This window comes from Ptychodera flava, unplaced genomic scaffold, assembly GCF_041260155.1.
Source record: "Ptychodera flava strain L36383 unplaced genomic scaffold, AS_Pfla_20210202 Scaffold_33__1_contigs__length_2856901_pilon, whole genome shotgun sequence".
Taxonomy (NCBI): Eukaryota; Metazoa; Hemichordata; class Enteropneusta; family Ptychoderidae; genus Ptychodera; species Ptychodera flava.
Window position 1 is genome coordinate 1,459,314 of NW_027248355.1, and position 27,098 is coordinate 1,486,411.

The 27,098-nt window shown below is 36.0% G+C and overlaps 2 protein-coding genes and 1 long non-coding RNA gene across 3 annotated transcripts; 1 reads left to right on the top strand and 2 right to left on the bottom strand.

The window, feature by feature from the left end:
• Positions 1-4,746: 4,746 nt before the first annotated feature.
• LOC139127537 (tripartite motif-containing protein 2-like) lies at positions 4,747-6,887 on the bottom strand. The gene is made up of 2 exons (XM_070693444.1): positions 5,261-6,887; positions 4,747-5,171 (listed from the first exon to the last, which is right to left on the bottom strand). Exons 1-2 carry the CDS (start codon positions 6,885-6,887, stop codon positions 4,747-4,749), a joined length of 2,052 nt encoding a protein of 683 aa, XP_070549545.1.
• Positions 6,888-11,257: 4,370 nt separating this feature from the next.
• LOC139127585 (uncharacterized) lies at positions 11,258-26,046 on the bottom strand. Its single transcript, XM_070693488.1, has 5 exons — positions 25,776-26,046; positions 23,303-25,006; positions 22,925-23,050; positions 22,399-22,608; positions 11,258-12,304 (listed from the first exon to the last, which is right to left on the bottom strand). Exons 2-5 carry the CDS (start codon positions 24,662-24,664, stop codon positions 11,258-11,260), a joined length of 2,745 nt encoding a protein of 914 aa, XP_070549589.1. The 5' UTR covers positions 24,665-25,006; positions 25,776-26,046.
• Positions 13,224-14,384, top strand: LOC139127613 (uncharacterized). The gene is made up of 3 exons (XR_011551062.1): positions 13,224-13,424; positions 13,793-13,881; positions 14,284-14,384. It is a non-coding gene; the product is annotated as an uncharacterized lncRNA (long non-coding RNA).
• Positions 26,047-27,098: the final 1,052 nt, after the last annotated feature.

Consider the following 27,098-nt stretch of genomic DNA (forward strand, 5'->3'; position numbering starts at 1 on the left):
GGATGAATGTGCCACATTAAATAGCTGTTTGAAACAGAGTTTGAAGTTATAAACAAATAGAAAAAGAATTTGATATGATTGAAATACTGCTATTAGTTAGTAACAGTGGGTACTGAAACCTCGGTAGTGTCTCATTTCAGCATAAAGTTGACCTAGGAAGATCAAAACAGCGTCTGAACTCTCAGTATTTCAATTGCAGATGCTGTGTGTTCATTGTAGCATTATGGGGTCAGAGGTCACAGAATATAGGCATGTACTGATCTATGAATGATATCCTAGTGCGATATGTCAAGTCGCGACCTCATTACTTTTATGAATGGTGTAAAAATAGAATATTATGAGTACCCGGAGAGCCACACCCTTGATACAGAGTCACACAACTTTGTATCAACTATATGGAGAGAAATATGTTTACTGATGTAACTCAAGAGGTTTGGGAGATCACATGAAACCTTTTAAATTTTATTGTTAGAGACAATCTCAGTTGTGTTTCTATTTATGATGAAATTGGATAAGATTAAATATGTTAGGGCTGGAGAGAAAACAATTGTTCCTCAGATTTTTTTGGCAAGGCAAATAAATATTTTAATTTTGTTTTACACAGGTCTGCAAATTAAGTTTCCCACCAGGTACATGCAATGTTACTGATAACTTCGAGTCAAAGGTTTACAAACGGTCAACATTAACCCTTTGAGTGCCAAAGTCAATTTTTGTCACCCTTATAAAATATACCAAAGTTAATTTTTGTAAGATTTTTGCCAAAATTTTGATAAAAAAACTGTGGCCAATAAAATGTTGTGCTCATTTGGTCCAAAACTATCAAACAAGTGACAGAAAAGTTCATAAAAATTGGTAAAATGTTGTACTAAAATTTTGGCGGGAAAAAATAAAGCACTCAGAGGGTTAATAGAGGCACCACGTATACAGACAATGTCGGCAGAACACGTTCTGTGCATTTTCACATGCTGCAGGAATGAAACACAGAACCGTAAAATTTTGCCATATTTCAACCTAGCTCAGTACCAATCTCCCAAAACATAGTTACACAATCATCAATGGTCCTAGACCAGCATAATTGCGATGCAGAAGTATATATTTGCCACATTTAAAAAAAAGAAAAACCACAAACCTTCCAAATTGACTAATTTGTAGAAGCGGTGATTCAGAGAAATTATTTATTTATCTTTCCCTGCCTTACAGTCACAAGTACAGTTCAATAGTTCATACCAGTAGTATATGACTTTTTAAAATCTACACCTTGCTTTGAAGAGTTGATGAAAATAATTCACTGCAGGGTCATTATGTCTGGATATGCATTTAAACACCAGTGATTTTCACTTGTGTATCAGCTTCAGGTCAATAATAAAACTTAGAAACTTGCAAGACAACAAAGTATGATACACACAAGGATTAACATTAGAAATTGATCTGAAATATGAGAAAGATACTGGTACAATGTATTTGATGGAATTACAACGTTTCATTTCCAATCACAACTTCAAAACAGTATTTAGATTTGTGTATGGTTTTTCTGTCCGAGGTATTTTACCATGGTGGCCTCTCTTGGCTTCAGTATTTATCCGCTTTCGCTGCTGAAAACATCACAGGTTTTGACTTCCAAGTTTATTCTGACCCACCCACATAAATTCATCCCTTCAGAGTGATACTGTATGACCTAACCCAAGTTGTTTACCATGCTATGGTAGGAACCATCTACTAGACATAGAGGGGTGGGAAGGGTTGCAATGATGAAAAGGTCAAGTAGGACACATGGAGATACCAAGAATTATGTTTTCAAGTTGTCTGGCATCTTTCAGCATACGTTTCAAGAACCTGTACATTCCAGTCTTGCTCTCTCTCACAATTCTAAACCAAAATAAATTTTACGAGCTAGTCTTAGTCATACTTAAATAGTTTAGCCAAGATTGGTGAAATGTGGTCAGTCTTGGGATATACCGGTACATGTACTGACTGAAAAATGTAAATCACCTTTCCAGGGCCTGACGGAACTTTCATTCTAGTGAATACCAGTTCTCTTTCTATTCAGTTCCGTGGCATATGGATAGATTTCAAAAACATCCTTTGCCACTAGTGTCAACATACTTAGTTTCATGGAAATTCTATTCTCTTATTCATCAAACTTTCACATTATAAAGAACCAACCTCTTTGGCATTTATTGGTCTTTTCCAGAAAGAAAACAAAATTCACGATTTTTCTTTCCTTACTGAGCAGTAAATTTATCATATGATTTTTAAGATTATGAATGGCTTTCTCACTATAAGGACATGTTTATAAAACCCTTGCAACAGAATTTAGAACATTGAATTACTAAATGTCATTTCAAACAAATGTATCCATGAGTCGTAAAAAGCAAGAATGCAGCCACTGACAGCATGAGGAAAAATTGCAATGTTTCTGATTTTGAAGAATTTTTGTCAAAATTCTAACATTCACTATCTGAATTCTTCCTGGACCTATGGCATATTTTTCAGTTGTTTACAAGTGGAAATCTGTGCATTCAGTTCTCTGGTAAATTCTAATATTGTTTTTTTATCGACAAGAAGTCTGTCATGATGAGTAACTGTGGAGTAATCTGTACACATGCACTTATCAGCATGTGGATAGAGGTAAGGTTTGTCTTTATGAAGTGATAAGTAACACTGTTCCCTCTTAAGGTAGAATGCGCCTCTGAGCGACAGACATCCGCATCCTCAAATTTTTGCAATTCTTTTTTAATCTCCCACTTGTGTGGACTCATTTTAAAGCTCTTGAACTGAGAACAATCTACATCTTAGTTTGTAGATAATCAACATTTTATTTCCCCCCCACCCCCCACAGTTACCCAGGGATGGCGGCCATTTTGAATTTCAAATGTCGGTAACTGACAGGTAATTTGTTTTTCTATCACCAAATTTTGCACAGTGACCCCTGATTTTTTTTATTCTTGACTTGGTAAAAGAATGGTTGAAAGTCTCATTGAAGAAAGATTCAGCAAAAGTTTAAGTCTTTCACTTCCGAGGTGCATACTACCTTAACCACTCTACAAGTCTACTGGTATTTGCATAATAATGTACCGTACTGGTGAATCCAACAATACTACTGAAAGCATAAGGTCAAATTGAGGTGAAAGGAAAGGAGGGTTGAATTACTCAGGATGTACTGTGCCCTCATTTTGTTTTGTCCGGTCAACCCTTTGTAGTCATCACAGAAATACTTCAGATAAATGACAACTTTCCACTTATCAAGAGAATGACTTTATTAGATGAAATGCATAGTGGTTTGCAGAAATCATCACAAGATTAGGCAGCAATTCAAAGGAACGATTCTAACAGACAATTTATTTCATACATGTCTTTTGTCCATTTGAGTATAGAAATCTGTGCGGATAATTTTCTGGCATATACCGGTATAATATGTTGTTTTGCACTGGTTACTTTTATCATGAAATACAGGATCAATATTCTGTGAAATCACTATAGTATTTTCGTATATTGGGTAGATGACTTGTTTTGAGTCAAGCATATAATCATGCAGATGTGGTTGGATTGCCTATGATGCCACACATGGAATATTTGTGCCTCAATATTAGTTTTGCCTTTCTATTTGGGCTAGATACATGTACACTTACATACAATGAGAAATCTTTGAAGTGGTTTCACATAAGACTAATATCTGAACTCGCAGTTATACAGCTATTGGATTTCCCTCTAAATAGTCATCATGCTGAACTCTGCGGTAGTTCTACTTAAAGAATGCAAAGTATTGGTTTACCCAGGAAAGCAAAACAGTGAACACCCTTTATTTCTTTCAGTGTTCATCAATCTGGTATCTAAAGTATCTGACCTGTTTTGTCTGCAGCAAAACAGATTCCTTGATATACGGTATGAGAAAAAACCTAAACTATTACAATATCTGCCTTCCAGAAAAAAATTGATGTTTTGTAGAAATCTATCTGAAACCGTCAATATTCAAAAATGAAGTACAACCAGATCATTCTTACAAACAAGTCATTAAATAACAATGCAAAGCTTCTAGTGATTGAAGTTTTGCGTAGCCAATATTTTCCTTCCGGGAAAAACTGTGAAAACAAAAACTTTCATACTGACAATTTGTGGTACAGTATCAGCAACCTAGGGTTGATACATGTAGCTTTAACTTTTGATAATATGTTCACCATTTATGTTCTATGATTAAAGTACATTTTCTTGTTTGTAAGTATGTTGAAATATATATTAAATGCAGTTGCCATGCCAACACACAATGTTGGAAATGTGCACTTTCATTGTTGACAAATGAATTTCTAATCTGGATCAAAATTCAGTCATCAACAATGACAAGTTGTACATACATTAAGGATACCCCCACAGCGTATGTGTTCACAAATTGAACAATAGACATTTTGATGTGATTTTAGCAAAAGATCCAAATTGTATTTTACAAACGCAACAAAAAGTGCTGAAAAATACATCAAAATGTTCTGGTAATGGTAAAATATTCACATTTTGTAAAAAAAAATTTGTTACTAATATGATAATTATGCTGCAAGACTTAACATATAATTCTTCAACAAATTAACTAAAAAAGTATAATGTATTCCATGACAAATTAAGTTCAAGAAATGCATTTGAAGATGACATTTTAGGGAGTTTTGTTGGTCAATCACATTTAAAGCAAAAATACATGACATAGAATTTGTTGCTAAAATTATGACAGACAGACTTTGGGAATTTTTGTTTTATATTTATTTAGGCGAAAAGCAAAATACTTGAAGGGTAGTGTCCAGGGTCAAGGGTCACAACTCTGCAGGGGGTCTCATTGATGACAGCCAGCCCTACAACACCTACTAAACCATCCCTAGCACTGTCAAGGTTACAGATGAAGCGACACTTACTGTCATACTTTTTGATCTTATTCTCCATGTAGTCACACAGATAGACATTGTTGTCTTTGTCAGTGGCAATTCGGCCGTAGGCCGTGTCGTCTTCATCAACAACATCAGTGCTGCAGGGGTGCAAGAGCTCTCCTTTGGACGTGTAGACCAGCAGAGAGCTTGACTTGCCAGCAAAGATGCTCTGCTTGACCGACACAATCACATGGCCGTGGGTATTGACGCAATACCCGTTGGCACGGCAGATTGGGAGGGGCCGGTGCAACTGAATGAACCAATGCACTGAAAGGTTTCAGTGGAGAACATATGTACAGAACACGTGCCTTCATCAGTTACAAAGAGTATGCCAGCGTCACTATCGACTGTAATACCGCATGGTTTCTGGAGAACGTCTTCGCCAAAACACTGAATCGGTTTGCCGTAATTATCACACGCAATGATCTGATTACTGCTGTAGTTGAACAGACAAATGCATTTATCAGTGACAGCGATGTCGCATGGATCGAACGACTCAGCAAATTTTGGACAGTGTATCATTCTCAAGACATTGCCACTCTGCAGGTCGATGACAAGCAGTGATTTGCTGTGGGTATCGGCAGCTATGATCTCACCATGCTTGTTGACAGTGATACAAGAAACGCTGGCATACTCATCAGGATCTGAATCGTTACCAAAGCGACCGATTGTTTTGACAAGCATCCATGGTGGCAAGACATTGATTTTGTATGGTGACCCTTCAAGTGGGACATTCTGTATCGCCAGGGATATTTTATTCACACCTATACCGTTTGAGTTGAAATTCACCTCGTGTGTGATATTTTCAGATATATCATTTGTGTATGTGACAGAGAGTTTTTTGGTCTGTCCGTTTGGTGTTTGAAGTTCTGCTGTTATACCGTAAACTTCTTTCCCTTCCACACTTAGCAAACCAATACGGATGTGTTCCCCAGCCCTCACTTGCTCAGGTATGCTCACTGGTCTCATTGCTGTCGTGTACGTGATCTCTGCACTCTTATCTACACTGCTGTCTTTTTCTGATTGGTTGTTGTCAGTTGCCGTGGCAACACCTTGCAAGCCTTCCATTGGCTGTTTGGGATTACTCTGCTTATCATTGATTGGTAGAGACTGATAACATTGAGTCTCCACATTCACCATTCTTTCAAGACATTGCAGAGTTTCAGGATATGCAGCAACACTCTGTACCAGACTTGTGTGATGCAGCATATTCATGATTGCGGCCAGAGTGCTGTCAACCACTGCTTCTTCACTCTGCATCATCTCTAACACCCTTTTCTCATGCTCCTCATCCCTTTCATACTGGGCTGCCAGCTGTTTTCCTTCCACAGATTGTATATCTTTGGTGGCCTCCAGAGTACGCTTATATAAACCTGTCAGTTCCTGCTGGTATCGCTGGCACCTCTCTTTCCAGGACTTCTGAATTTCATCTTTGTTGTGTTTTATCTCACTTTGTTTAATCAGCAACTGCTCCACATACCACACCAAGGTCTCATTATTGCGGGACACCACATCGCTAAGGCTCCTGTGTTTGTGTTCTTCCTGACTGTGCTCCGACTGCAAGCATTCCTTGCGCACGGCCTCTGAATAGTTATCAGAGTAAAATTCCAGGATGTTTCCAGCATTAGTAGAGCAATATTGGGCCGGAGTTGACCTGACAGCTAAGGTCGTGACCTCATGACCTCCATGTTGCTTAGACTTACCACGGTCATTGCATGACTCAACCTTGATTTTCCCAGTAGCTTTGTCAACACACTCCAGAATGCTTCCAATGAAGAAACCAGGCTTCAGATCTTTCACGCCGGACTCTGACAACGGATATGCCTGCTGGCAATCCGGGCAACAGATCTGGCTACTTCCCTCTGCCAATTTGATGAGACATGTCTCGCAAAAAACATGTTGGCATGGTAAAACTCTTGGATTTCTGTATCTCTCATTACAGACACCGCAGTTTAAGACATCACTGAAAGTTGTAGCTGCCATCGCGAGAGTGAGTGAAGTGAGTTGTGTAGTACCGGTACGTACTCAGTCTGAACTTTCACTGTCTCTGTCTGGCAGTTAAATACAGATCTGAATTACATTGCTGAAATACCAGCCATATCAGGATGTACATACTTGGCGGGGAAACAACCATTCCATTTTAAGGGATGCGTGATACTAAGTTTTGAATTACAAATTTAACTTGTACTGTTTGAAAGTAAATATCATGTGTCATACCAGACTACATCTCATGAAATATGTTTTCACACAATGTTATACCATCCTAGTAAACAATGAAACTGACTCATACTCCTAGCACCACAATGCGCTGAATTTATTACATATTATATGCAGTTGGAAAGTCTTATTTTATTATTTTTTTTCTCATATGCATAGTCTCTGAGACTGCTTGACTGATATCATTGCATTGAAAAAATACCATTGCACTGTAGTTCTTGTAATAGACATGTATGTACTCTCTCACTATTGAGATTGTAAAATATTTTGATGGCCTCAATAAAAAAACTGAACACACAAAAAACAATGAAACTGTATGCTAAAAAAACTTTTATTGTATTTGTATGAGAAAAAAGAAGAGCTTGCTGTACACGACAAAACTATCAATGACAGGGGCAAAAAGCATCTCTTCAATGATGTTACTGGTAAACCAGTTCATGCAAGGCACCATTATGATTACACAGTCATATATATATATTATATATATACATCTATATATATATATATCTGTATATATATGTGTGTGTCTTTGTGTGTATGTGTGTATGTATGTACCGGTATATGTGTGTACCGGTATATGTATACACACATGCTGTGGACTATTTTACTTTCACTGGAATTTATTTTTGGTGATCTTATTTTCACTTCATCTAGTGTGAATGCATGCAAATTCACTTGGATTTTATTTTATTTATTTTAGCAGAAAAGGTCCAACAAAAATAGTGAAAATAAACCGGTGTGTGTGTGTGTTTATATATATATATATATATATATATATATATATATATATATATATATATATATATATATATATATATATATATATATATATATATATATATATATATATATATATATATCTATATATATATATATATATATATATATATATATATATATATATATATATATATATATATATATATATATATATATATATATATATATATATATATATATATATATATACATATATATATACATACACCGGTATATATCACAGATGGAACCTTCTCATTCATGTGTCCCACATTCATAAGCATGGTATTCCTTTTATTGACAAACCAGCCACACTTAAATATCACACAAGCCATCAGCTGCTAGGTCACTAGATCTTGATTCTCTCTTTCCTTCAACTTTTGTTTCTACTAGATGAACAAGAAGATTGTGCTTCTCCCGGTTAGACCTTGAGTGTAACACTTAATGTACATCTATGGCTGCATACGGTTACGTTTCTAACAATTTTTCATTTTTTGCCGCTTGGACAAGAACAAGAGCAAGGGTAGGAAACACTACCAAATTGCTATGTGATTTTGATGCATGCAAACTGTAATGAGCTCTTACCCCCTCCTTAACAAAGTAATAAAGTTTGTTGTGCATCAGCTTTACTTATTGACAGTCCCTCACAAGTCCTCAGACCTGACCTGACCTGGCATTCGTTCATATGATGATGAAACTTTCATATGCAATTTGGATGGTGGCATTGTTTGGAAAATTTATTTATTTATTTATTTATTTATTTATTTATTTACCAATGGGCCCAGAGGCTTATTTACATATACCTTACGATTAAAATATACAAAAAGGTAAAATCAAATAAAGTACATGGAACTAAGTAAAACAAAACCATTAAGGACTGATAAGCAAAACTATTCACCGAAGATTGGATAACATAATAAACACGCAGAAAAAGTTAAAAGCAGACTGTGAAACGTAGACACTAAACTTGATGAATCAATGAGTTGGTTTGCTTTGCAAATGTCATTAAAATTGCTTTTACACCTTCAAAATAACAGATTACTTTCTAAAACATAGTATTGCTTCTGTCATTAATGTGTTACAAATAATTTTTTTTTAAATTGTGTTTTTTTCTCAGAAGAGATAGTTCAGCTGCTTTTATATATACTTTTCAAGTGTTGGGCAGTGCTCCTTTTCATTGTTTTTAGCATAATTAATAGCAAAGCAACATTGGCAGGTAGGTTGGTTGTCATGACACTATGGTACACTTGTGCTGATTCTCACTGTAAAGTAAAAACAAGGTTTAAGAACATGACTGAAATTCTCACTCATTTTCAAAACAGTGCTGACTCAAGTTGAAGTAGGTAGTTTAGAGAGCATTAAATCATTGAAATTGATTGTAATTTAAACATTGTTCCAAAATTCAGCAGTATTGACCTTTAAAATGATTAGAAGTAAGCTTTAGTGCTTAAAAATCCTCTTGCAAAAATATGAGGGTTCAGTTTACAAAACTTAAGAAAGCTTGTGAGACCTCACATGAAAAGTACCAACTTAAAAGATATTATAGAAATAATGGACGACATGCTGACCGTTAATGTTTATTTATGGGCAAGAGCAAGAGGAAAGCCAAAAATTAACGGGCGAGGCTTGCCGAGCCTGTTAATTTGGCTTTCCTCGAGCCCGCGCCCATAAATAAACGTTAATGGTCATAGTGGAGTCTGTTATTTCCATTATATTATCAGCAAACCCAAGAAAACCGTCAAAATTTGCGAAAATATCCGGATCGAACGACAACTGGGCCCCAGAAACTGAGCAATACACGACGCACTGTCATGTGCGCTGTAAAAAATTGGCAAATCCGGAGATGTTTTCAGAAAAAAGTATCTCAATTTGACCTACAAGTGCTCCATTTTATTTTGTGATTGATTATGATTTATGTTTGAGCTGTAAAGTTACGATACTTTGAGTTGTTAATCTTATTATTCATATTCATGGGCATGTAAACAAACCATTTACTGTGTATTTGTGGTCAGTCACGTGGTTCAGCTCGACCAATCAAAATGCGAAGGGCAGAGCATGGTTACCGTAATATAATAATACATACCAGTATGCCTCATATATCAAATGTCCCACTCCCCATAGGAGTCTACCGGTATACAATGCAAGATCCGAGGTACATGAATATTCCGCATTGATTAAGGGTCATTAGCATAGAATTTTAATACCGAAACAAGACTCATTAATGTAATCTGCATATTTGAATATCATTATACCTTGCATGTTGCACTAATAGTAGGCGTCAATAGTAACTTGTTACATGACATAACAGACTGCATTGTCATCACTTGACTGAAAGTGAACTGGAACTTTTTCAGCCTGTCAAGTTGAAAATAATTAAATGACAACTTTGGGATCCAGGGTTCTTACAAAATTATGCATGAAAGATCAACAAAGTGCATAAACAGTGATTCAAGTATATCATTGTGCTGTTTGATGTTGAAAATCTTTCAATATTTTTACTAATTTTGGTCTATCATGGAAATTAAACATTTGTCATTTGCATGTTTGTAAATAAAAAAAAATTGGAGTGAAATGAAAATTGTAGTAAAAAAAGCATGTAATAAAAACATTATAGCACAAACAAGAGACAATATGTACCCTAGAGGCAGGAGAATATTTGCCTTCCTGATGTCAGGAATTATAGTCACCTACCCTCAGGCAAATAGTCCCTTGTTTGATAAAAAATACATTATTGTACCATTATTAGTATAATTTAAAATTTGTTTTTTTAACATCTACTATCAAAATCTGAGGAATTTTAGAAGAAAATGATATAGTCGCTGAATGGCATTAATGTCAAATAGCCATCAGATTCCTTTCATTATAGGGGCCACCTAGTGCCCCTCAACATAAACAGAGGTTAACAGTGTCTTCTTCAAATCAATCAGATTTTAGACTCCCTACACAAGCAAGCACACTTTCCTTATTATTTGTATTTCTTGATACAATTTTTTTTTATGTAACTTGCAGCATTAGTTTTTGCAGCAACCTTGGGGACAGGTTGACTGCTCACAGGAACTGTGATACCGGTATGCAGGATCCATATGCCACTGGAAAGTCCTTAAGAGTCCTAGAATATTGAAAAGTGTCCTGGAAAGTCCTCAAAATGAAGTCGAGTCCATGAAAACTGATAATACCGGTATGGCCAGTCATGATAATGTAAAAATTATATGAAAAATAATATAAGATGTGGCGTTTTGGAACTGAAATTTCCTTGAATGTCCCTGAATTATAAATGATTTTAAGATTATGGACCCTGATAATGTTTATATGAAATAACATTTAGTGTAGTCTCTCTTCATGCATATACTGCAGGTAGTTGATGGACAGTCTTCAAATTAGACCCAGGTGACCTTGGTTGAAAGGGAAACTCTTTCCTGCTGTACCTTTATCCCGTTAATGTGTGCAAGTCCTTGTTTTTCAAGTTTATTCAGTGAGTTACTATTGGTATATTCCGACTTGTTTCCAATCGTTTCAGTTTTACTGACATCCTGAAAGGTTTCCGTTGGGGGGAAGTTATTGTTGACACTCATTTTGCCATTACATGTAATCCACTGACACTTCCACTTTGTATCCATCGCTCTTATGTTTTTGGTTTGTCCTTGGTCAGTCTGAGATGTATCATGGTGCACATCAACAGAGTTAAGTACATGTTGACCAATATTGTGAGAGGCAACGCTATTTGAAGTCATCTGTCTTGCAGAGAAGTTCATCCTCTTTCCCTTTCCTTTGGAATTGGTTGTCTCCTCTGGTTTTATCCCATCCCCAATATTGTTTTCTTGAGGGCTAGCATTTAGCTGATTTGATTGATTTCCGGACATTTCATCCGAATGAGATATTTTACATGTAGGCAACGGAGCTTGACTTTCATTCTCAGCAGGTTGAATGTCACTTTTTCTTGGCTGCTTTGTCAATGATGGTGGTGACATCTCTCTGAATTTCTGGCTTTCATTGCCAACTATAAATGAACCGGTGGACTCCCTTTCAACAGAATTGTCCTGGAACGTGTGCATTTTGATTTCTTCTTTAATTATTTCCAAAGCCACACTGTTTTTCATCGTTGTGAAAATTTCTTCCAGCCACTTCAGTGAGTCCAGCAGTGGAATGTGGGCTACCATCCCAGTGAAGAAAAATGACAGAAGATGAGATGTAGGGCTTTCCCGCATACCAATGGTGTGTAATTGTACAGGTGTCAAGTTTAGTTCACCACCAAATTCCATCCAGTCACTTCTTCCACCACGATCTACATCTAGGACTTCACACAGTTTACGCCAGGTACGTTGTGTTATTTGGCTATCCGTTGGTTTCCAGGCTCGGTTCCAGTAGAGATACTTTTCAGCATTTGAAATGTGTACAAAGTCTGGAATGGACTCTGAGATAAGGTCCTGAAAAAGGTACGGATATTGAGAAATGATTGGCACTGTTGTCTAGCTTTTCAAAACATGTTTCATGCATACCATAACCATGTTACGCATCCCAATGTTCTCTAATGTGACACTTTTTATGATTTTTAGCTCCCATAGCCATATGTATATATGGCAATGGAAGCTATTCTTATAGGCTAGGGAAATGTCTGTATGTCTGTATGTCTGTATGTCTGTCTGTCAACATCAAAAACTCCAAAACCGCTGTACATTTCATCTTGATATTTGGTGTGTACATGGATGATGGGCTGTAGATGAGATTTTGTTCAAATGAAGTTGTCATTGCCAAAAATATGCAAATTAAGTGAAAAAATGTATAAACAGTGCAAATTGATATCCAATATCTCGGATATTTTGACAAAATGTCATGTGACCTTGATGACCTTTGATCTCAAATATACATATTTGTCCATAACTCAGTAACCATAAGTGCTACAGCCTTCATGTATGGTATGATGGGACACCTTATGACGCCACATATTGTACCTCATTAATTATGCGCATATCTAATTTTGAGCGAGCCAATAGAGCTAGAGGTCTGATTTTTGTATATAGGGATAACTTAGCAAAACAATTTTTTTGACAAAATGTCACGTGACCTCGGTGACCTTTGACCTCAAATATACATATTTGTCCATAACTCAGTAACCACAAGTGCTACAGCCTTCATGTATGGTATGATGGGACACCTTATGACGCCACATATTGTACCTCATTAATTATGCGCATATCTAATTTTGAGCGAGCCAATAGAGCTAGAGGTCTGATTTTTGGTATATAGGGATAACTTAGCAAAACAATTTTTTGACAAAATGTCACGTGCTGCGGTGACCTTTGACCTCAAATATACATATTTGTCCATAACTCAGTAACCACAAGTGCTACAGCCTTCATGTATGGTATGATGGGACACCTTATAGGTGCGTTTGGGTGCGCAGTTCTTGACTCGAGAACGACCCGAATAGCTTCGGCTAAGGTTCGGAAAATTGCCGAGGGTTGTTCTCGGGTCGAGAACATACTCTTGGCAAAAGTTGGGAGCAGACGAGAACAAGATGGCGTCAAACGGCGACACATCCAAAAGGTATTGTAACATTTTTCGTAAAAGCGATGTAAATAAATTGTAAAAAAATGTGTCAGCTAGATTGAAATAATTGAAATGCACAGTGTTCCTGTCAGCTTTGTTTTTACGAGGAAGAAAATTAAAGAAACTGCTATAGAATGGCATGTTTTTATTTTGTTGTATAGCAGACGCCGAGCCGTGCAACTTGCAATCCTGTTAACATACCGAGACTTTATAATTATGCATTGACAACCATGAATATTGACAGTGTCAAAAGTGCTAATAAATATCTTTGATACTCGGGATTCATTGGTGAAAACAAACGAGTGAACTGTTATATTTGCCTGTCTGTAAATGCTCGGTGGTTTGTTTTTCACTCACTTTCTTAGCGATGGATTGATAGACATTAAAGTTGTGCATAACGAGAAGACATATACGATAAGATCGGATCGCAAGACTGCTGAAAAACTTAAGAATGGTGAGTATCAGCATAGACCCTCGAGAAAACTGGGGTCCCTGTATCAGTGTTAAAGATGTTGACGAAACTTTAAAATATTCACAGGGCAAAGCAAAATCCGGGAGCGATCGGGTAATTGTGTGCATCTTGTTTCAAAATGTTGGATGGTTTAACATATCTGTTATACTCGTTTTTCTTGTTCTTCACCCTGCTGTCCTCAATACATTCATGCATTGTGATTTTAATTATACATATATCAGCATAAATATAGCAGCCTTTCACATGTTTCAGAAGTAGCAATAAGTTTTTTTCCCTATATGTCAAACAAGTTACACTTCATTTTGTATTTTACATATTTTCAAACAACTAGCTTTTGTTCATAATTTTAAAAAATGATCTTGAATATCCATTATTATTTATTAGATTCGAAATACCTGCTTGAAATTATAAAGAAAGCAGAAGAGACAGAAAGAACTAAATGTACAGCTACCAGTGCAACTACACAGCCAACAAATGTATCCAGCAAATTATGACTGACAAGTCAAGCCCTCATCAAGCAGAAGAAACTCAAATCTGCGGTGATCAACTTCAAGTTCCTGGAACTGAAACACCAACAAAATGGCCAAAGGGGGCATCAACAACTCTTGTACAACTGCGACTTAACAAGGATGAGGAATTTCATAAGCATAAAGTGAGTTGGGTGTATTAACAATGATGCAACCATAATATAAATTTAAATAAATTAATGATTGCTGTTAAATGTAGTTTTACTTTTGCATGGCAAGCAATAACACAATTAAAATATGTGTCAAACTTATCTTTAGTCTGTTATTACAACTTAGAAAATAGAAGGTTCCATGAAATTACTTGAATTTTGAATTTTTCAACATTTTTAAAGCCTTTGAAAATCACATAATACAGTTTACACTTGTAGCTGACCCTTGGACAATCTATTCATCAAGGTAAATTCTGGAAATAATGCCATTGTTTTCTCTGTTGTGGTATATTTTTTGGACTTGATGTATTTTTAATCTTAAAGTATGGAATTTCAAGGAAAGATTGAAACAATCATTTGAGCTCAAGAAATTGAGAATGGATTGCATAGAAAGGAAACCCCTTTATCCCTTTTCTAAACAGTTTCAGTTTATGGCAAGCTAGTAACATGTAATAATGGAAGAAAGATAGAATGATATGATAATCTTAATAAAATATTGATAGTGCAATCTTTCTTTATTTCGGAGTTTAGGTCCATAAGCAGCTATGGAATGAAATTAACAATGAGATGAAGGATAGAGGTTACACTTTTACTGCTGATCAGTGTCTGAACAAATGGAAAAGCCTTAAAAGAGAGTACAAGAGCACCGTTGATCACAATTCTCATACAGGCAACAACAAAAAAACATGTCTCTTTTATGACGAGTTCAACCGCCTGTATGGGAACAAACCAAGTACACGCCAGTACACGCCCAGATTATACCATTGAGTCATCACTTAAAGCTGGTGAAGGTGACAGTGTTGCTCCTGTGGTGGATCACACAGACAATGCCACACCCTCAAAACCAAGAGGCAGAAGCAAGCGTTCAAATGTAGGTCAACTCATGACATGGTTGACTTCCTTTCAAGAGGAACAAAAAGATAATATAGCAAGACAGGAAGAATTGCAAAGAAAACTACATGCAGAAAAAATGGCTAGATTTGATAGATTGCTGGACATTATAAACAAAAAGTAAATCATAATTAGTTATATCTTGTAGAACACTGTTATTGTTACAAAAACAAAATTCTTGTTGTCTTGCCTCTTAACTTTTTGTTCCTCTTTACCGGTAAAATGAAGGCAAGGAATAATCATTCTGTTACATTATACTCCTTTGGTATATTGTCACTTTTATATATAATCTTTTGCTTGCTAGTTAACTTTTGATCCCCTGTACATGAAAAAACAACTGGCAGAAACATGTGTTTTATCTGTAGTTTTGATCCATATCATCATTATCTTTCTCTCTGGCTTGAGAACAAGACACAGAATTTCAGTGTTAATACAAGTTTAATATGCTAGAGTTTACAGTTTTAGTACTTACCTGTGTCTTAAGAAGGAAAAAATACTACTGATCATAACAAAAGCTCAGGCAATAACAATGAAAAATGTCTTTTCTGTTTTAGCAGTTTTGTTGACCTCAAAATATCTTCCTTTCTCTCCTTGTTTTCTCTGAATTCTAAACTCTGAAGGGATATTGGCTATTACAGGAGTAGGAAACCATTCCTCTGTGAAAGATTTGACAAGTAGTTTCAAATTTTAACGGTCAAAAATTGATAATATTATGAATAAAAAGAGTATACAATGTCTCATTTGAAAACATTCACCCCCGGATTACATTGGACTACTCTGTGCAGTTTATGTGAAGTTTTCGGCATAGTTTTCGCTTTCCCCAATGGGCTGTAATTTAATATATGGGCAAACATTTACTCGCAGTGTTGTAATCTTTACCTTGTTCAAAATTGTATATACAGTCCTAGCGGGTAGTTAAGAATAAGTGTATACACACACCTAAATTACTACATTCTCACAAACGTATTTTAGTTCGAAAATGAAATCATAGAAATAATGCTAAAAGATACAGCTAGTGGGGCTTTAATGGCTTGTGTGGGAATGCCCAGATTATATAATATTACTGCCATATAACACAAGTTATGTTTTTCTTGCACCTTTGCAACTAAATGGAACTCTTGTCTTGTTGATTTTTTCATCATTTATACTTGGCAATCAAGGGGCAGGAGAAAACATTATGATGTTAGCTCGGGTCATTGTTAACTTCCCAAAGGAACAGAAAGATCATTTAGTAATACTGAGTAGAATTTTAAAATGAAATATATGCTGGAAAAAGTGACATCGTCAAAATTGTATAGTTTGTTGAGCATTTATAAACAGTTAGTTATATTTGTTAAAGCGACAGCAGTTGTGACTTTATATATTTTTTTCAGTGTCCTCTGTTTCTTTGTGTACTCTGAATACACTCGACTTCACAAAGTCTTTCAAATTTTTTTGAATTTTTGGCTTAATATTTATTATATGGAAATGTCTAATTGCAAACTGACTATTTTTGATGCAATACCACTTTAAACTTACAGCTTTATTTGTTAATATTTTGAATTTCAACTCTAAGAAACAAGACTGTAAACAAAACCGTGAGCAAAGTTATTATAAATTTCAATATATGTAAATAAGGTACCATTAATTATAATTTTGTAAAGAGCTTTTGTCAATTTTTGTCATTTTCATGTAGAAGACTATTGAATTATCAATTAATAATACAAACAGTGATTAATAGTCAGTCCCATTCATACCAGAACACTAGTTCAAACACTGTTGTCTGAAGTAACTGTGGCTACAGATGGATTCCAAGTGGATTAAATATTACATTTAATTTCAATGAAGTTGACATGCAGGTACTATTAATACCTTGAAATTTCCATTGTCAATTCATGTGACAAATAATTTTTTTATCAAAGAGATTTTTCAATCATAATCTATTAACAAAACATTTTGAATCTTTAGATTATAGTTAAGATGTAAATTTGTAAACAATGCATTATTGTTGATCAATAAATAACAGAAAGTGTGAATCTTGCATCTCATGTCTTTTATTTCATTAACCAATAATATCATCGATTTGTCATTATTACACCAGTGAATTTCAGAATATAGCTGTATCAGTCATGTAAAATTCTTACATAAAGTACCAGGCTGCTTTATTCTAGGTTTTTTTGTATAGGTCATAATAATTTATTCAAACATTAAAATGTCAATGACCTTGTGAAACTGAATACATGTTCTGTCACAGTAGACTTGTGGTCACCGTTCTGAGTATTGTGATGTGTCCTTTGTTTTATATTTACACACAGTGCTATACCATTTGTAGTCAAGGAATATGCTTATTGTTTATTCAAAGCAATGATAAAATTAGTCATACAAGTCACCTTTTAGGAAATTTGATGTCTGTGTAAGTTCAAAAGTTCGAAAAAATGATATTTCTTTATTCAAAGATCCAGGACAATAACTACAGGAAATATAAAGCAGCTTTTATTTCTAAACTTTTACAGTGATAGAATGTGTGGAACTTCAAAAACTTCACATGAAACTTTTTCATACCAATACACAATCAAGTACTTTATTGAATAATTGCAACAATATTATCACGAAGCACCGCAGCGTCTAAATTATTGTGGAAAATATTTTCAAAATTATTGGCATCATCAACAGCATCTAGATTAATGTATGATTCTATGTCATCATCTGTCAAAATACAAAAATTGTGTAAGATGCAACCACACATGATCAGCTTGCACACTGTGGAAATACTGGGGCTAGATATTTCTTGCAATCGACGAAAACGCCCTTTCAAGTGTCCTATACTTCGCTCCACAACTTGACGGCTTGAACTGAGAATTTTATTATAATTTCTTTGAGGAGGTGTCAGGTGCCCGGTATCTCGATAAGGAGTCAACAACCAAGGCTGCAGGGGATATGCACTGTCTCCAATGATGTACATGCCTTCAGGAATCAGTTCAGCTGCAGATGAGTACAATTCTGAATTCCGTAGCACCCGTGCATCATGAGTTGAACCAGGCCATCCAACAAAGGCATCGTTGATGATCATGTGATCATCAACAACCAACTGGAGTTGAACAGAAGCATAGCTTTTTCTGTTGATATAATCATCAGTTTGGCCTGGAAGATTTGTTATTCTGATGTGCGTTCCATCAATTATACCAACTACGTTTGGTAAACGCCTCTCTTGCTGAATTGATGCTGCGATTCCAACCATCCTGTCATTATGAGGCCACTGAATGATCTTATTCTGTAGAAATAATTAAACCAAAATTGTATGTATATAAAGAGATTGAGAGAGAGAGAGAGACAGATAGAGAGAGAGCGAGAGGAAACTAATCAGAAAAATCACACAACTACATATGATTGTCACTACACTACAATTTTTGGGTTTCAAAAGTGACCAATACAGACAATCAGATATAGTTGTGTGATTTTTTTTTTAGTTTCTCTAACAATACATTTCCACACTGTATACACACACACACACACATATATATATAAATATATATATATATAAATGTATGTCACACGCACAAACACACACAAATGTGTATATATATATATATATATATATATATATATATATATATATATATATATAAATATATGTCACACGCACAAACACACACACACATGTATATATATATATATATATATATATATATATGTGTGTGTGTGTGTGTGTGTGTGTGTGTGTGTGTGTGTGTGTGTTTGTGCATGTAACATACATTTCTATTTTGACCTGGTCGATTTTGCAAGATAAAGGACTGTCATTGTACAAGTCAGAAATTATTCTGTGGGATATACCAAAGACAGTGGAGAATGCTTTCTCGACTGTCTATGGATATACAACACAAATACTCAAGAGTGGCTGAATTAAACATAATTTACATAGTGCCTGTCTACCTATTTAATTGAGTGTATTTATTTATACCTCATCAAATGGCGCCCTCATCAATTTAGGGACTGGTCAGTTTTTTCGGCCTGGGTGGGGAGGAGGGCAGTGGATTATTTTCTGCCGTCAAAAAGTTGCTGACCCCCTATTCCAACCCCCTATTCCAACAAAAACAGGGTGACCTCCCCTATTCCAACTTTCAAAAATAGGGTGACCCCCACCCCGCGCTAGACAAAGGTAAAACAAAAGGCGGAATATAAATGAATACCAGTAATTCAGTCTCTCTCTCTCTCTCTCTCTCTCTCTCTCTCTCTCTCTCTCTTTTGGCTTATATTTTAAACATTCAGTCATTCTGTGTTTTAATGAAATTGTTGTCATGTCAGTTGTAAGATAAGAACTTAAAAATGTCAATTCTAACGTTTGAATGAATCCACCGCCCCCCCCCCCCCCCCGCCGAAGAAACTGACCAGTTCCTTAGGAAAAATAATCGATAAGGTTTTTTCCTACACATACCTTTAAAGGTAACAAAACATCCATTACTCTCTTGCAGCAGAAGTGGACGGTATACTTAGACACACCAAACCGTTCAGCAACATCTCGCATACTGGACCTGTTGCTAATATACCATATAAATATCAAAAACTGCTTCGATGGTTCTATCGGCAGGTGTCCTCCGTTGTTTGCTACCGTAAGATTGGGAGCAATGCTCTGGAACACTATCTCAAATGTCGTCCTGCATAATCTGAAGTGTTGTCGGAAATCGTCAAGCTATACAAGGGAATTACATTTTCAGCGTAGTCGCTTATTTTAGGAACTTTCTCTCTCTTATTGAAGAAAAGACTTATTGCCATCGGTATGGTGCGGCCGTTGACATCAAAAATAACATCGTCTTGTAAAATTTCTTCGAGAAAATTAAAGATCGCTATGTTTTGCGCTTCGTCGTCCACTATCGTACGCGCCGCCATGTTGGGAACAAGGCTTCTTTCGTTTGGGCAAACGTTATGAGAACATACATCGCATTTCAACGATGAGGGCGTAAATTTGATCACTCGAGTTGCGCACCCAAACGCACTCTATGACGCCACATATTGTACCTAATTAATTATGCGCATATCTATTTTGAGCGAGCCAATAGAGCTAGAGGTCTGATTTTTGGTATATAGGGATAACTTAGCAAAACAATTTTCTTGACAAAATGTCACGTGACCTCGGTGACCTTTGACCTCAAATATACATATTTGTCCATAACTCTGTAACCACAAGTGCTTACAGCCTTCATGTATTGTACCTCATTAATTATGCGCATATCTAATTTTGAGCGAGCCAATAGAGCTAGAGGTCTGATTTTTGGTATATAGGGATAACTTAGCAATACAATTTTTTTGACAAAATGTCACGTGACCTCGGTGACCTTTGACCTCAAATATACATATTTGTCCATAACTCAGTAACCACAAGTGCTACAGCCTTCATGTATGGTATGATGGGACACCTTATGACGCCACATATTGTACCTCATTAATTATGTGCATATCTAATTTTGAGCGAGCCAATAGAGCTAGAGGTCTGATTTTTGGTATATAGGGATAACTTAGCAATACAATTTTCTTGACAAAATGTCACGTGACCTCGGTGACCTTTGACCTCAAATATACATATTTGTCCATAACTCTGTAACCACAAGTGCTACAGCCTTCATGTATGGTATGATGGGACACCTTATGACGCCACATATTGTACCTCATTAATTATGTGCATATCTAATTTTGAGCGAGCCAATAGAGCTAGAGGTCTGATTTTTGGTATATAGGGATAACTTAGCAATACAATTTTCTTGACAAAATGTCACGTGACCTCGGTGACCTTTGACCTCAAATATACATATTTTTCCATAACTCTGTAACCACAAGTGCTACACCCTTCATGTTTGGTATGATTGGACACCTTATGACGCCACATACTGTACCCCAATAATTATGCGCATATCTAGTTCTGAGCGAGCCAATAGAGCTGGATGTCTGATTTTTGGTATATAGGGATAACTATAGGAGAGAAATTTTTTGACCGAATGTTATGTGACCTTGATGACCTTTTACCTAAAATATATGTTTATGTCAATAAATAAGTAACCACAAGTGCTATGTCCTTTGTATTTAGTAGGATGGGAGACCTTATGACAACACACGCTTTACCTCATTAATTATGTACACATCTAATTCTGGGCAAGCGAATAGAGCTAGAGATCTGATTTTTTGGCATATAGGGATTAATTAGCAATATAATTTTTTTTTTCAAAATGTCATGTGACCCCGATGACCTTTGACCTTGATTATGCATATATATGCATAACTCAGTAACCACAAGTTCTATACCCTCCAATTTTGATAGGATATTAGACCTTAAGATGTCACATCTTGTACCTCATTTATAATGCGCATATGTATTTCTTGGCTGGCCAATACTGCTAGAGGTCCGATTTAGAACCATAACTTAGACATGCCTCATGTGTTTCAAATTGGGAACACAACATAGACCTATGTGCCCATAGATCTCAACATATACACTCCAGTGATACTTCTTAATGACCACATTTTCCTGCCCCATCAAGACTAATACTCCTATTACAAGTGGGGACTATGTCATTGTAAATGACTTGTTGAGTTAATGGTTGTATCACAGTATTCGATATATCGAATTCTGTATTTTTTCCATTTTATATTCTGAATAATTACATTAAACATATTTCACCGTCTCCAGTACATTTCATTTAAGTATTTTCACTTCATGCACTTTATCCCTTTCACACATGTTCAAATATCTGACCAGAGAACAAACACTAAATAGTCCAGGATGGGAGCTACAGTGTCATTGACGCTATTTTTCTGATTTTGTTCCAGTGTTTCACATTGTCTCTTATCATTTTGTGTCCCTGCTTACTTCTCTTCTAATCTCATGTAGTAACTAGGCAAAGAATAAAAAAAATTATTAAATATAGCTGCATCAAACCACATGATATAGATTTCAAACAACATACTTTTTCAAGCTTTTTCTCAATGATGAATGTGACATCATCCTCTTCCCGTTCAGATGTATCTAGGGCTAGTGATAAGGAACAGCAAACGACTGACTGCTGTGGTGCAACAGCTGCATCCTGGTCTTTTGATGAACCAATATACTCCAAAATAAATTGACAATTGGCAACATCATTGTCAATGTCTGCACACACGTCACACAGTGAAATAACCTGTAAGAAAGATCAATGGAATGTTTGATTACTTCTGCACGAGGAAGTGACTCCTTTTGTGTATACTCACTGTCCTTCATTATAGTTGACACCATACAAACTCTAGGTAAAGTGATATCTGTAATTTCACATACGATGTACAATGCGAATGAACCCAAGTATTTGACTCCTTTGGAAGCACAATTAACAGTCTGCCACAATCATTTTTGGGAATTGATTTTGTCAGCCATAAAATCAATTCCTGCATGCACGGAGGATGTTACACACCAGTGTTTTCTGTTGCAGGCGGGAAGAACTTGACATGTATAAATATTACCTTCTGTTTTCTATGTCCCCATTGCTTCCATCCCTTCTGTATCTCATTCAGTCCAATGCTTAAGTGAGTGGCCTCATCATTCACCACAATCGGCTTGCATACACTCCATTTTGTTTTCCCTGTTTTCTGTCAGTAACAGAGAAGAAATGCATCATGAACCTTTTTTTTTCGTTTGTTGCATGTAAAGGTTACAGTAAAAACTTATTTTTAAGTGAAATAATCTTGATCATGAAATCTAAATATGAACAGTTTAATTTTGCCAACAGAGAGGATTCAAATTGGCAATCGTAGCACTCTGAATGCACAATGTTCACTGGACTTATAGTGTAATTGATGTAGTTTTGAATTGTGCTTGTCCATGTTTGTTAATATGCATACCTGAGTCCTGCTTGATATTTTATTGTCCTGCCAAGCGCCAACATCAATATGGCAGTGGTTATCACCCACAAAATGGCCTTTGACACCAACTTTTATTCGTTGTTGAGGATGTTCTTCTTCAGAAGCTTCTCCTTCAGCAGCAAAATCAGTGAAATGCCGTACAAAGAAAAAAACAGACTCTTCTTTTAACAGCATAAAGTCAGAACTGGTAGGTAAGTTGTACCAGCTTCCATCAGTTGGTTTTGCAATTGCAGAGATATTCCATGATTTTGTGTTGACAGCATAGTGTGACAGTGAAAGCACAACATCCTTCTGGAAAGTTACACCATCAGGACCACAGCTGACAACAGGTGTCAATAAAACCTCACCAGTGTTGATCTGTCCACATGTTTGATTTACATAGCAGTATACTGGCTGCTGCTGTCCTTTCTCGATAGCATCAGGAGGAATATACAGAACTATGTCACCACCAAGTAGCTTTAGATATCCCCCTTTGTCATCAAATACACTTCCAACAAAGTCTCCATCAAGATATAATTCGCCAGTGTCACAGGTTTCAGCAAAATTATGAAAGCCATTGATGATTTTGTCAATATTTTGGGGAAGAACTTTGAGAGTTTCATGTTTATCTGGGGGACCAAAATCACATATCCCAGAATCCAAGGTATCGCTACTTGACCGTTTCCGTGGAAGGTCTTCATCTACAAATTGACAAATATCGACTGAATCTTGTATTGATTTGTCCTCCCATTTGCCAGTGACATGAGTCTTGTCATATTGTTGTTTAAGTTTTCTTGGTCGTCTTGTCTTTCTTGTCTTCTTTCTTTTGTAGAGCACTGTTTCTGACTCTGTTCTCCTGCATTCATGATCTTCTTTCTGACTAGTTGTGCTAGACCTGTCAGAGGTACTCTGAGCTTCACATACACGGCCAAGGAATCCCCTAAAGCTCACTTGCTTACATTCAAAGTCTGGAACTTCTGCTGGTAAACTTTTCTCAAGACTTGAATCAAAGAAAATTTCTACTTCCAATATTGATTTGTCAATTTTTTCAGTGACTTGACCATCTGCTAAAGCTTGCAGTGTTAGTTTGATTTTATCTTCCCTTTGTTTCAGCTCATCCAGTTGCTTTTTATAATCATCTTTAATTTTATCAAACTGACATTTCATTTCATGTAGAAGATTGGTTCTTTCTCTATCTACAGCTTTCTCTGCATTCCCTATATGCTCATTTATTTTTTTAACTTCTGATTCATATTTCTTATGTGATCTCTGTAAATTTTCTGTTACTGTAAATTTCAATCCTTTTATTTGTTCTAATTTCCTTGTCAAAACCTCAGCTTTTTCCTCAAGTGTTTGCTGCATTTTGTACAGAAGGTTGAAGTACCAGTCTGATTATCAAAACGATTTTTCCATCAGACTATCACAATACCATATCACTCTAAATGTACAAGTTTTCTGTTTTAAGCTTTTGCAATTCTTTATCAGTATCTTTTCACAGTCATCTATGTACCCCGGTATTAAGTAGAATTTTCACTCTCCAGCTTGTGAATCTCCTTCAATGAACTTGATCAAAACAGGCTCTTGCCAAAAGTGTCAACAAAGTTGGACCCTAGTGACTAGGTGGATGAAACATTAGGCGTGTTCCGGAAGTTTCTGAGTTCGATTCTATTTTTGTCAGTTTCACTTGACATGCCTCTGGAATCACTGAAATTAGAGACGCAAAAATACTATTATTGGTTACTGTTACTGCAATATATCCTTCTAGGAAGCAGACACTTTTCTATACTCTTTATCCTGTTTATTTTCCCCCTATTGTCATGTACCAGTACCGGTATACCGGTATATGGAAATTACCAAGTTGTACCATAACTCTGTTAGATTGATAGTGTACTAATAATCGATCGTTTAAGCCAATTCCTGTGTAATTTTATGTGTTTGCACAGATATGTATGAATGATTGCAATGTGCATGTATGGTATCTCAATATCTAGATTTTACTGAATCTCTGTAAATAGTTTCTGGGCAATAAATTAAGTTTCAATGGTCTTGTAAATCTAACCGCCGGTACCTGTACACTGATACAGGTCAGCTGATCATGATCATAGTAGTTCTCTTGGTAGCTGTTAACCCTCATGGTTGCTCAACTACTGACTAAATGGCCTAGATCATATTGTTAAAACAACTTTGATACAAAAGTGATCATGATATCCATTTTAGAGCGATTAAATGTTTTTTTGTTTTCCAGTGTCAAATACCGGTATCACTGCATTGGCAGTGAGCTATTTTCTCAGATACACAATCATTTCCCTAACGATGCTCCTGCAGCCTTCATGATTTGACCAGTGACATAATTTCCTTCATTTAAGTGTTCTGGTCAGTTGGCATTTTTTTGGCCTCCTGACAGGTCTTGTGAAGCTTAGTATTGCTTCCTGGACATACATCAATACTTTCTGATGGAAACATATGGACCTACCTTAAAATTATGTCAACAAAGTGTCTGTTTTCCATACTGCCATTTGTCTCACCTTTCCTTGTCTTCTTGTTTCCTGGATCAAGGGAACATTAATAGGTGGCTTTTTATGATTCCCAGTGGTTTAAATACATGTAGGTTAAGAACATTTCACTCGTTGCGAAGTACTGTTTGTGTTTGATCAATTGCTGTGCCCAGCAAGCTAGTAGCACACCATGCTCATTAATAGTAATAAGGTCATTGGTTACCTATCATGCAAACCTTACTCATAATACAAGACCTTTGCCTTTTATTATGGTCACATGACCACTACATATTCACTTCACCAAGGCAGTGACTATGTGACACAATTTTCCGAACTTTATTTATTGATTTTATGAACAGAAGATACTAATAAATCCATAAACTTAGTGCAGTCGTAGAGTTTGATAAAATCTTCCATAATGTTGTATTTTTTCAGCTTCGACATGACTACCCGTCCACTGTATTGTCTGTCTGTGAGTAAAAATAGCACTGACATAAGTGTTTGAGATATACCAATACTGTGTATGCCTGTAAATGAGCCAGCTATTCAACTAACGCAAAAGAGTACTACAAGTGAAAGTCTGACATGAAGCAACCTTTGTAAGATGACTAGCCCAAACCATGAACTACCCTCATAAGGTCAACATTTCCTTGTCAACATTCTGTATTGTATGTATGTGCCAACAATTATGAAGCGTCTGCTACTCCTTGGCCTTTGAAACTACACATCTCTTGGCACCCTTTATTCACCTCCTCCTGTGTTCCTCCATTGCTATTTCCAATGTGTGCAACATTTGAAATGTGTTCCATTGGAAGTGCTATGCATTTCAGCATTTGAGTTATGATTTTAAACACTTTCGCTTTCGTATCACTAATATTTAAATCGCTAATTGATACTTGCCACAACTGTCAAATTGCCATGACATACTTCTCCCCTTTAGTAAACACTAAGGAAAGTGTGACATATGAAATTTGAAAGCTATCGTAGAAATGGCTTCAGAGAAGATTTTTTGACTAAATTTGTAAACCAGTAATTTTGTCCAGTGTCTCCCAGAGGCCAGCTCAGTAGCAGTTCAGTTGACCTTAAATTGGATTTGCGTACTGTACTGGCAATTGATATGTAGCAGTAATATGAAATGAGATTGGAAATGGCTGAAAAGGTGACTTATACCACCAAATACCAAGTCAAAGGTCGTTTAAACATGTTTCCATTTCTATATCATCTTTTGGTCAGCCTAGCATTAGATACGCACATAATCAGTGCTATACTTGAACATGGAAGAGGTTTTTATCAAATCACTA